At 39.9% G+C, this 12,837-nt stretch overlaps 1 protein-coding gene across 4 annotated transcripts in view; it reads right to left on the minus strand.

The window, feature by feature from the left end:
* Positions 1–5,604: 5,604 nt before the first annotated feature.
* The window catches only part of MATR3 (matrin 3), a 37,504-nt gene continuing 30,271 nt past the window's right edge, over positions 5,605–12,837 (minus strand). For all 4 annotated transcript variants that reach the window (XM_011997238.1, XM_011997237.1, XM_011997236.1 and 1 more), the window contains 3 exons: positions 11,294–11,516; positions 10,671–10,792; positions 5,605–7,612 (listed from right to left, as the gene is read on the minus strand). In XM_011997238.1, coding sequence (XP_011852628.1) covers positions 7,562–7,612; positions 10,671–10,792; positions 11,294–11,516 — 396 coding nt within the window. In that variant the 3' untranslated portion in view covers positions 5,605–7,561. The remainder of the gene's footprint in view (positions 7,613–10,670; positions 10,793–11,293; positions 11,517–12,837) is intronic.

Raw genomic sequence — 12,837 nt, forward strand, 5'->3', positions numbered from 1 at the left:
AAAAAATTTACGTAGCTGGTTCACATAGTAACCATCTTAAGATGGAGGTTGAAGTAGAAATCAGAAGACCCAGGATGGCTATGAGTAGGCCCCACTGTAAATCATCACCTTCCTACAGACCTCTCATTTCTCATCAATGTAAAAAGTATGTACCTTCTTACCCCAACACTCCAAATATAGGAATCTACCCAAATGGACAGATGTAAAGAGAGACATGTAAGAATATAGCCTGGTTATAAAACCCAAAAGATCAAAATGCCTAACAGGAAATTGGTTAAATGAATAATGATGCATTAAAATAAAATCATTTAAAATATGTATATTCATTGATATAGAATATATCAATGCTTTTTAAAAAAGCAGGTTGCAAAACAGCATATTTGTACAATCTTTCAAAATTTTATATGTAAACAGGCACAAGTAGATATAAATGCCAAGTATCCGATAGAGTGGTCATCAAAATGTTAATAGTAGTATTTCCAGGTGGTCAGATTTCAAAGGAATCATTATTTTCTGAATTTTAAAATATTGTCTAAATTCTCTAGGAAAGCTTGAATTGCATATTGCATTTATAAACAGGAAAACACCCCCTTCCCCACCCCAAAATGAACTCTAACATAGGTTCCTATAGTGCTTCGGTAATGGTCTTGTCCCTATGCTCCTTTGTATTAAGCTAGGCAGAGAATGTAGCTAGCTAGGGCAGGTACGTAGGGTTGAGTAAGGGCCTAACACTGCAGGGTAAGCAAAGGTCCCTGCTCTGAATGAGGTGAGGCGATAAAGTATTATTCAGCTTTTAAAATGCCTACTTATGTCTGCACTGATCTAGGCACTGAGGATACCACAGACAGTAAGTGGTAGGTTTTCCTAAAAGTTGTTTAGTGAAGTTTAAAACTCACCTGGCCTTAAAGAGCCAAACTTGTGTAGGTTGAATAGGCAGCATGGTCAGGATTTGGAAAACAATGTGTAGGTGTAGAATAGGTAAACGTTTTTGCAGAATCATCATGTGTGCCTACAGATGTGCTGAATAACTGGAAAGGCAGAAGCAATTCCTCTCTTCCAGCTGGAAAAACCCTTCCCTGCTGACTTTGTGCAGCTCAGCTTTTTGTTTCCATGTTCTCCCCATGTTCGGCTCTCTAGAAGCTTGCCTTTTAAAATAAGATGGGCCAGAGATATACTTAAGAGTTTCAGCAGAAGCAACCAAAATCAGAAAAATGAACTAGGAAGTATCATGAAAGTCTCCCTATCCATTACAGCAATCATCACTTAAACTGCAGTCCTTTTCCACAGGCTCTCACACCATAAAGCAGGTTTCCCTATTCAAATAGGGCATAGGCTAGGTTCTGTGGCTCACACCTATAATCCCAGCACTTTGGGAGGCTGAGGCAGAGGAATGCTTGAGGCCAGGAGTTCAAAACTAGCCTGGGAAACTTACCAAAACCCCGTGTTCACAAAAAATTTTAAAAAATAGCTAAGTGTGGTGGCACATTCCTGTAAATCCCAGTTACTCATACGCTGAGGCAGGAGGCTTGCTTAAGCCTAGGAGTTCGAGGCTGCCATGAGCTATCAGTGTGCCACTGCATCCCAACCTGGTAAGACAGTGAGGCTGTCTCTAAAAAAAAAACAGGTGGGGGTGGGCCAGGTACAGTGGCTCACACCTGTAATCCTAGCACTTTGGGAGACCGAGGTAGGCGAATCACTTGAGGTCAGGAGTTTGAGACCAGCCTGGGCAGCATGATGAGACCCCCGTCTCTTCTAAAAGTACAAAAATAAAAATTAGCCAGGTGTGGTTGCACACCTGTAGTCACAGCTACTGGGGAGGCTGAGGCAGAAGAATCACTCGAAACTGGGAGGTGGAGGTTGCAGTGGGCTGAGATCACGGCACTGCACCCCAGCCTGGGTGTCAGAGCAAGAATCCCTCTCAAAAAAGAAAAACAAACAAAAATCAACAACAAAAAACTAGGGTTTATGCAAGTGTAGCAAAAAAAGTAAAATGTGCCGGGCATGGTGACTTACCCCTATAATCCCAGCACATTGGGAGGCCTAGGGGGATCTCTTAAGCCCATGGATTTGAGACCAGCCTGAGCAACATAGCAAGACCGCATCTTCTAGACACATACACACACAACCCCTACAAAAATTAGCTGGGCATGGCAGCACATGGCCGTAGCCCTAGCTACTTGAGAGGTGGAGGCAGGTGGATCACCTGAGTCCCGGAGTTCGAGGCTGCAGTGAGCTATGATTGTCATTTATTGCCTGGGTGACAGCGCCAAAGCCCACCTCAAAACAGAAACAAAACAAAACAAAACAAATAGAGTTGATAGTTATTAAGTAGCTGGGATCTGATTGCTCTGTGATGTTTCAAATTTTCCCATCATGTAGGAAAACAAACTCTTCCATTTAAATCTCAAAAGCCAAATGGCCAATAAGCAGCAGCTACTTCTTATTTAACAACCCTGTCAAAGTTGAGCCAACTGAAATTGGTCCCGTTTTTGATAGGCAGGGGCAAGGAGTGAAGCTTGAAAAGCATTTCGTCCTAATCAAAGGTAGGACTCCTGCTGCTCTTTGTATATACTCTTTTGGATCAGGTCCTTAGAAGAAACTTCTCATAGGCCGGGCACAGTGGCTCACACCTGTTATCCCAACACTTTGGGAAACCAAAGTGGGCGGATAACTTGAGTCCAGGAGTTTGAGAGACTAGCCTGGGCAATATGGCAAAACCCCTCTACAAAAAACATAAAACTTAGCTGGGTGTGGTGGCGTGCACTTGTAGCCCCAGCTACTGTGGAGGCTGAGATGTGGGAATCACCTGAGACTCGGGAGATGGACACTGCAGTAAGCCATGATTGCACCACAGCACTCCACCCTAGTGACAGGGAGACCCTGTCTCAACAACAACAAACAAGAAATTACTTCTCGACTGTTCTCATCAAGAATTTTTTCAACTAACCTCCATAGGGAGTTATTTGGACAAAAATTCTCTCAAGTTTCAGGCTATTACCCAATTACCAGTGCTTTAACTGAGATCCATCAGCAAGTTAGATCTGCCAGAGTGACAGAGAATTAACCGTTTCCACTTTTCCATTCTCATTAAATTTCAGCAAACTGTTACCAAGCATCATCATTAGTTCCTATGTAAAGCTTGAGAGGTGCAAAATAAAGGAAAAACAAAGATAATAAACCGCTTGACCAGGCAAAATGGCAAACTCCTGTTGTAGTTCTATTCCACTAACATTCCTTGCAATTTCTTACCATATCCCCAACAAAATTACAAAACTTTGTTTGGCTAAAAATAAAGGGTAACAGTATCTACGGCTCTGAAAGAGATTGTCTCCCATAAATGATTTTTTTTAAAAAAGGTGACTATATAGTTTTTCCTTTAGTTTTAGCTTTGGAAAGAGTAGCAAAACCAGTACCTCAGGCAATAGTAACCAACCAAGCCAGGTAGGATCTGGTTACAATTACCTACCACCAACACATCTTCAGTTACAGGTAAAGTTCTCAAAGCTTGATCTCACTGACATTGCCATCACCTGGGAACTCGTTAGAAATGCACATCAGGTCGAGTGCGGTGGCTCACCTGAGAGCTGAGTGGGAGGCCGAGGCAGGAGGATTGAAGTCAGGAGTTTGAGACCAGCCTGGCCAACATGGTGAAACCCCCTCTCTACTAGAACTACAAAAACTGATTCAGCTGATCTGGCTGGTTAGTTAGGTGTCCCTTTACTCACTCACTGCTCCAAGTGTGTCCCTCCCGACCCTCCTGAAGCTGTGCAGTGTGTTGAAGAGGACAACCATCACCAATGGAGGACCGACCGGTCCTTTAAGGGTATACGTGTAGCTGGGTTTCCATTAAAACCTCCAAACAATCTCTCAAAAACGCAAATTATCAGTACTCATCCCAAACTTAAGAAATTAGAAAACATGGCAGGGAGCCAGCAATGCTTTAACCTGTAGGCAATTTTGATGCATGCAAACATTTGAAAACCGTTTTTTTGAGACACAGTCTCACTCTGTCGCCCAGGCTGGAGTGCAGTGGCACCATCTTGGCTCACTGCAACCTCGGCCTCCCAGGTTCACGCCATTCTCCTGCCTCAGCCTCCTGAGTAGCTGGGACTACAGGTGCCCGCCACCACGTCCGGCTAATTTTTTGTATTTTTAGTAGAGATGGGGTTTCACCGTGTTAGCTAGGATGGTCTTGATCTCCTGACCTTGTGATCTGCCCACCTTGGCCTCCCAAAGCTGGGATTACAGGTGTGAGTCACCACACCCGGCTGCAAACAATTCGTTTTAAAGGAAAATAATTCCCATAACTGTTTGTGCACGAGTGTTGATTCCAAGAATCTTGACCTTATCACCTAATGGTCGAAGTGGGAGAGTACTTCAAACCCAGCTAGCTCAACAATGAGGTGAGGGTCCTCTGTCAGGGTATAAAACCACCTCAAACTCATTAAACACTGAATACCCAGGCTTTCAGCTACACTATGATGGAAGGCAACCAACAGACCATACCCAGAGCTGCTTCTGTCCTAGTGCAAGTTATCTTAAACAGCCCATATGCTGCTCTGCAGTGTCCCAGCAGATTTCTATTACATACCATGAGCTGCTTTTGTCACAAACTTTAGGCTGAAAAAAAATCCACTGTGAACAAAGCTAAAGTAACAAATTAAGTACACTCTTCTCCCTGCATAACCTTACTACATGCCACAACATTCCATAGTTTACCATTTCCTTTTCCAGTCCCCATCACCTTAAAAAAAGGTGGCAGGGGAACCTGTCCTTAGGGAACTCAAATAATGGCTATTCCTAAAAAGCTATACAGAATGTTACCACTTAAAAATCACTGGAGGGGTTGGGTGCGGTGGCTCACGCCTGTAATCCCAGCACTCTGGGAGGCCAAGTAGATCACTTGAGGTCAGGAGTTTGAGACCAGCCTGGTCAACATGGTGAAACCCCACCTCTACTAAGAAAAACAGAAACATTAGCTGGGCATGGCGGTATGCACCTGTAGTCCCAGCTACCTGAGAGGCTGAGGCAGGAGAATTCAGCCGAGATCATTCCACTGCACTCCAGCCTGGGCAAGACAGTCTCAAATAAATAAATCTCTAAAAGTATTGACGTACACACACGATGGTTGGAAATTCATACTCTTGAATAATATTTCAAACGAACTTATTTTTAGAATACTCAAAGCAATACTACAGCTATCCAATTAACGTCTTATAAAGAACACTCTCAGATCCCAAATTTACTAGCAATGGGTCAACAAAGAAGAATTATGAAACAAACCCAAGGTACTTCTAAAAGCTTCATTCACTTTTGTAGAATGTAAGATTAAACTAAGGGCTGAAATAGCTGTAGGAAACATGTTCTTAAACTTTACAGCAAACTTAAGTGGAAACATTCCTATTAAAAAGAAGTTTTCTCATAATCTGAGGGCTGTTATAGATTTATCACTAACAGCTTATTATAACAATTTCTGATTTCTAAATGCTCTCAAATGTAGATAATAAAGTAAACAAAGCATTCTTTCCTTCAACTTGCTAAATCCAACAAAGTAAAAGCTATGAAAAAGCCATCACCAACAGGAAACACTGAAGAACTCCATTGTGCACATAGTGCTTTCTGTACTTGCTGTTAGTTAAAAATGGGAATTAAACAGAAGTGGGTAATTAGTAAAGGCTAAAATTGCAGAAACAACTGGCAAGGATTTTTTGTGCATGTCACATTAAAATCATCACCTGCTTTTCAATGGGGGAGACCATAAAATTTATCCAACTATTTGAAATATCCTTTAATGCATTTGGGTCTGAACATTTGAAAGACAATGCCTATCCTATTAAAACTTTGTTTCTTGGCCAGGGACGGTGGCTCATGCCTACAGTCCCAGCACTTAGGGAGGCTGAAGTGAGATCACTTGGGCCCAGGAATTCAAGACCAGCCAGGGCAACATGGCAAAGTCCCATCTATACAAAAAAACAAAAATTAGCCAGGCATAATGGCATGAGCCTGTAGTCCCGGCTACTCGGGAGGCTGAGGTAGGAGGGTCATTTGAGCCCGGAGGCTGAGGTTGCAGAGAACTATGACTGTGCCACTGCATGCAGTCTGGGTGACAGCGCGAGACCCTGTTTCAGGGGAAAAAAAAAAACAAACAAACCTGTTTACAACAGATGATCCGATATACCAAGAAGCCCTACGTAATTATTTTGAAAAGTTGGCAGAACTAATTCTTGCTCATCCATATTATTTCCAATTGTACTGTTAAGTCAACAGTATGTCTAAACACAAGCTTTTGCTGTTTGTTCACCTGCAGTATTTTTAATTCATAAGGTTTTTAAAAACCACAAATGGCCTCACTTTTAGTTATGTAACAGGAACAAGAAATCCACCAGCAGCAAAATTTTTAAAACTCAGACCTTTAGCGGTAGTCTTTAGAACATTCACTCTAGATTTAAAAGTAATAAATTGTTAAAGCATGCACAAAGTTTAAGAGCGAATAAAAACCACAACTGACAAATATGTTGGTTAACATTCCAAACATGTATAACCAATGAACATGGCCTAGGGTTTTCTTTTTATTGGTATTCACTTCAGTAACTTGAATCCACAGATATAAGCAGTATATAACCAGAAAGTTACAAGTAAACACAAATTATACATGCAAATTTCTGTTCACAAAGGTCACATGTGCAGGTACATGAATTAGAAGCGTGCATCTAGGATTATGGCCAAACTGTTTTAAAAATGCAGAAATGTAAAATTACATCTTGAAAATATGAAGAGATGGTCTACACACTTCAAAAATCAAATGTTGCTTATACCAGAGATGTATGACAATTACGGGATTCAAGTGACAAGCAGTAAGATCTCAAAAATTAATACTGGTCAAAGAGAACGGGAATATTTTTACATTTCACTGAAAATACATTGACTACTAGAATACGAAATCTAGCAGGAACTCAGGGAAAAAATTACAAAATCTAAAGCCAATTACTTAATATTTCTTATTACCTAAACAACAGCATGACATTAACAGAAAACTGCACCTGCATTTGAATCGCCAATCTCACGTTAATGAAGTTCTCCAAAAATGAAATGCAACCAAAACAGGTTCAAACTCCAAATCAAAGTCTGCAAGGCTCAGATTAAAACATGGAATGTTTCAGATGAAAGTAATAAAAATACTATTGGTTTTGTTCTTTATTGAATGGAATAAAATGTTGACATTTCTTTGAAACTTGGAACTACTAAATTTCATTTTTCCAAATGGTTCTACATTTCTTTCTTAGTGGTGCAAGTTGTCTTAAGTAGCTTAGGAAGTCAATCTCTACAAAGTATTTCTGTCCGTTGCCATTTTGATAAAACAAAAACTATTCATTAACTTAACCATATGTGTATTTTTTTTTGCTATAACACTTAACACATGAACAGACATCTATTATTTCTCCACTAAAACAAAAGAGTACAATAGTTTTCTTCTAACTATCAGTATTGTATTTAAAAAAGGTTAACATTAAAAACGAAGAACCATTATTTTCTTTGAAATCATTAAATCTTCTTGCACATCTTAAGTTTCCTTCTTCTGTCTGCGTTCTTCTGCCAGTTTATTCAGAAATTTCTAAAAAGAGAGAGAGAATTAAAGCCATTAAGTCACCTTAGAGAAACACAGCAAAATGGATTAATTCCAAAACCAAGTATCTTATATCCAAGTTTAGGGACTTAAACTATAATTTTGTCCATATTTTCAACAATTAGTTAATCCTTACTAGCACACAAAAACTGTTTCAGGACATTACAATAAGGCATGGGGAAAAAATGTCAAAAGGTAAAAAAAAAAAAAAAAAAAAAAGGGAATTCGAATGTTATAATTAAGCCTACATTTTAGAGATAAGAAAACAAAGACCACAGTCACACTGAACTGACAGTACCCCAAGAACTATGGGTCTAAATGACATGCATTTTTATTTTATTTTATTTTTTGAGACAGAGGTTTGCTCTGTTACCCAGGCTGGAGTGCAGTGGCGTGATCTTGGCTCACTGCAACCTCCACCTCCCAGGTTCAACTGATCTCCTGCCTCAACCTCCCAAGTAACTGGGATTCCAGGCACCTGCCATCATGCCCAGCTAATTTTTTTGAACTTTTGGTAGAGACAAGGTTTTCACTGTGTTGGTCAGGCTGGTCTCAAACTCCTGATCTCAGGTGATCTGCCCGTCTCCACCTCCCAAAGCGCTGAGATTACATGCATGAGCTACCACATCTGGCCTCAAGGCACTATTCATTAAATCACCTGAACAAACATTATCTTGCCAGGCCAGCAGTAAATATTTTAGACTCATTGAGCCATTCAGTCTTAACTACTCAATCCTGCACTCCATTATAAACTAAAACAACTATAGATGACACTTAAATGATTATGGATGTGGGTTCTAGTAAAACCTTACAAAAGCAGATGACTGAGCAACAAGTGTAGCTTGCTGATCCCTGCCATTAAACCTGGGACTTCTAGAGTCTCTAGACACAGGAGCTCCATTAAGACACTAATGGAAGTACAAAAGACATATTCAAAAATCTAATCTAAAATGTCCAAAGTATCTTTCCATCTCATTGGAATTTATCAACTTAATATAGTTAATGCAAAATAGTACGAATTAAAAGCCGTTATATCCTTTAAAGAAAAAAAAACAAAACACCCCACAAACATCCAGTTAGGAAATTATGAATATACCATTAGCAAGTTACTGTATTGCTTAATAGTTTCTTGATGAAGGTGACAAAGTTTCTTTAAAATACAAGGAAATAATAGGCCATCACGCCCGTAATCTCAGCACTTTGGGAAGCTGAGGCAGGCGGATCACTTGAGGTCAGGAGTTCGAGACCAGCCTGGCTAACATGGTGAAACCCCGTTTCTCCTAAAAATACATAAAATTAGCTGGGTATGGCGGCATGTGCCTGTAATCCCAGCTACTCGGGAGCCTGAGGCAGGAGAATTGCTTGAACCCGGGAGGCAGAGGTTGCAGTGAGCTGAGATTGTGCCATTGTACTACAGCTTGGGCAACAAGAGCAACTCCGTCTCAAAAAAATAAATAAAACATAAGGAAATAATAAAACGAGCCACAAGAAGCACCAAGCAATCTTTTATATTATTTCCATATTCTTCTCAACAATACATACAGTTTTTGACCCCAAACAGCTTAAAATCAAAGCAGATAAAAATATTTGTACCAGGGCAGGCACTGTGGCTCAGGCCTGTAATCCCAGCACTTTGGGAGGCCGAGGCAGGCGGATCATCTGAAGCCGGGAGTTCCAGACCAGCCTGACTAACATGGGGAAACCCCATCTCTACTAAAAATACAAAACTAGCCAGGCGTGGTGGTGCATGCCTGTAATGCCAGCTGCTCAGGAGGCTGAGGCAAGAGAATGGCTTGAACCCAGGAGGGGGTGTTGGGGTGAGCCAAAATCACACCACTGCACTCCAGCCCTGGGCAACAAGAGCAAAACGGTCTCAAAAAAATAAAAATAAAATAATTGTACTACATTGCTGCTACCATTGCAAATAACCACGATTCTTTCTTCATATACATCATGGTAAGAGACATATAGGTGGCAAAGAGCAGTTACATTAAAAAACAAAACAACAACAACAAAAAAACAGACGTTGATACACAGCCAGGAACCTAAATTATTTCCAAAGTTAAAGATTACATTCATCCATTTAGTCAACACAGAACGTATCTAAAGATTGAACAACTATAGTTAACTTATTATAAAGCAGTGTGAAAAACCAAGGTATCTATAATTGAGTTGTTTAGCAACTACTTTTAAGTTTCAGTCATTATTTCAACAGGTAGTCCAAAGAGGCTGATAATTACAAAAACAAACTTCAATATATCTCAACAGGAATTATTCTTTAGTGATGTTGTGGTTTATTTATATATTTACGCCTTTGATCTTTATATTCTTTTGGTCATAAAAATAACTGAAGTGTCATTATCAATAATTTCAATATTAAAAAATTATTTAATATGAATGGTCATACGACTTTTAGTATTCAGACTCCCAGCATCTTCCAAATTAGAGATACAGCCCAACAACAATTTGAGAATACCTGAGTTAAGTTTAATTCTATCACAGAATTTATAACATGGTTAGAAAACACTAAATTGTTACGTAACAAGGGTAAACTATGATAAGAGGCTCAACAGATGTTTCCATAATCCATCAATAAAGAAAGAAAGGGCCGGGTGCAGTGGCTCATGCCTGTAATTCCAGCACTTTGGGAGGCTGAAGTGGGCAGATCACCAGAGGTCAGGAGTTCAAGACCAGCCAGCCTGGCCAACATGGTGAAACCCTATTTCTACTAAAAATACAAAAATTAGCTGGGTGTGGTGGTGTATGCCTGTAATCTCAACTACTTGGGAGGCTGAGGCAGGAGAATTGCTTGAACCCTGGAGGTAGAGGTTACAGTGAGCCAAGATCACATCACTGTACTCAAACCTTGGCGACAAGAGTGAAACTCTGTCTTAAAAAAGAAAAAAGCAAATAAAAAGTTATCTTCAGGATAAAGCACTGCATTGAGTCTAGAGAGAAGACTATACACATTTTACTTATATATCCCACTTACTTCCATAACTTAAGTTTTCACAAAAGAACTCTCCTGTTTTACATTCAGCCTTACCTTTAATTTCTGATAATGAGGAAGGCTGCTGCAATGAGTATTCTTTGCAACTTCTTCATTTGTATAAAAGAGGGAACACAGCTTACAGTAAAACCCTGTTTTAGGTATCACATAGTCTATACCTAGAAACACAAACATACATTCTTACAAATCAAACTGAAGATTTTATTTAGTATTCACAATTTTACCTGTCAACATAATTTAAATGAAACATGTTTCTGAGAAGTTCAATACAGCCTTAGATAACAAAAACAAAAACAGAACCATATTTTGCTTTTACCTAATTGATGTTTGAGGTCCCACCTAACTGTATTCTTAAAAAGAAATATAATACAGAAAAACAACATAAAAGGCAAAACAAAAGCATGTGCAACTTGCAGGAAATTTTATGAGGAGAAAAGGGAACACACTGTGGGATGACAACAGAAAATAATACAAAATCAGAGACAGGTATAAGAGGAAAATATGTCAATTAAGATTTATAAATTGTTCCCTATAGAAACAAAGGAAATTTAAAATGCTATCACAGTTTATATAAGACCAACTTCAAAAACTTATTTTAAAACCTAAGAGTTTGTTTTGAGGACAGTGAGGAAGGTGAAGAACAAAGACTTAAATCTCACCAACAGGAACATTGGGCTGATATGGTCCAATTCTATACTCATCTGGGATTGTATAGTCCTCCTTGTTCTCATCACTTTGACCATCTGCGTTTTCACTTGTATCTTTGTTGGGATCATCAGCGTTCTCAGCAGATTCAGCACCTGGTTCTGTGTTTTCCTCATTTTTAATTCCATTTTCCAACGCTGCTTCGTTTTCTTGATCAAGTTCCTCGATCTTGTCCACCTTAATTTCAACCAAACCATCATCATTTTTGTCACCAGATTTAAATGCCATGCCCGATTTACGAAGTTTCTGAAGTTCCGAATCTTCCTCATCACCAACCTCATCTAGAGTGACAAAACCTTCCATACTCCCTGGGAAACGACGCTGTTAAGAAAGACAAATTTACTCTGCAACAATTATCCTGCAGCATCCCTTCCATCTGCTTTACTTGAAGGGAAATGGATAGCGTCTTTGCCTTTTTTTTTTTTTCCCAGACGGAGTCTTGCTCTGTTGCCCAGGCTGGAGTGCAGTGGCATGATCTCTGCTCACTGCAAGCTCCTCCTCCTGGGTTCACGCCATTCTCCTGCTTCAGCCTCTCAAGTAGCTAGGACTATAGGCCCCTGCCACCAAGCCCGGCTAATTTTTTTGTATTTTTAGTAGAGACGGTGTTTCACCATGTTAGCCAGGATGGTCTCGATCTCCTGACCTCGTGATCTGCCTGCCTTGGCCTCCCAAAGTGCTAGGATTACAGGCGTGAGCCACCACGTCCGGCAGCGTCTTTGTCTTTATTCATTAGCTCAAAATAATAACTTCTTCCTTTCTCCCAAAAAATTACTGATAATTTGAAAAATAATTTAGTTTATTTTAAAACTAAAAAATGGAAGGTCTGCCTCACACAAAGAGCAGAAATTAAATGAGGTAACAATATTCATATTTTATCTTTTCTGAGACTACAATGCTGCTAGTGAATGTGTAAAAAACTTGATTTGGTAAAAGTTGAGCAATGTCCTTTATAAGACAGTATATTACAAATACCTACTCTTTAGAGCAAACGCTCAGTTTCAAATAGTGTAATGGCTAAAAAACCAAGCTCTGGGCCAGGCACAGTGGCTCACGCCTGTAATCCCAGCACTCTGGGAGGCTGAGGTGAGCGGATCACCCTGAGATCAGGAGTTCAAGACCAGCCAGGCCAACATGGCAAAACCCCGTCTCTACTGAAAATACAAAAATTAGCCTGGTGTGGTGCTGGGCGCCTGTAATCCCAGCTACTTGGGAGGCTGAGGTAGGAGAACTTGAACCTGGGAGGTAGAGGCTGCAGTGAGCCGATATCATGCCACTGCACTCCAGCCTGGGTGACAGAGTGAGACTTCGTCTCAAACAAACAAAAAAAAAAAAATCATGCTCCGAAGAATAACTGCCTAAATTTTGGCTCTGTGTCTTACAGGATTATTTAACTTCTCCATACTTCGATTTTCCTCGTTTATGGAATGGAGATAACAACAGTACGAGCTACATATGGTTATTGTGAGGATTAAATTAATAAATGTGTATATATATATAT

Source organism: Mandrillus leucophaeus, unplaced genomic scaffold (assembly GCF_000951045.1).
Source record: "Mandrillus leucophaeus isolate KB7577 unplaced genomic scaffold, Mleu.le_1.0 Scaffold534, whole genome shotgun sequence".
Classification (NCBI taxonomy): domain Eukaryota; kingdom Metazoa; phylum Chordata; class Mammalia; order Primates; family Cercopithecidae; genus Mandrillus; species Mandrillus leucophaeus.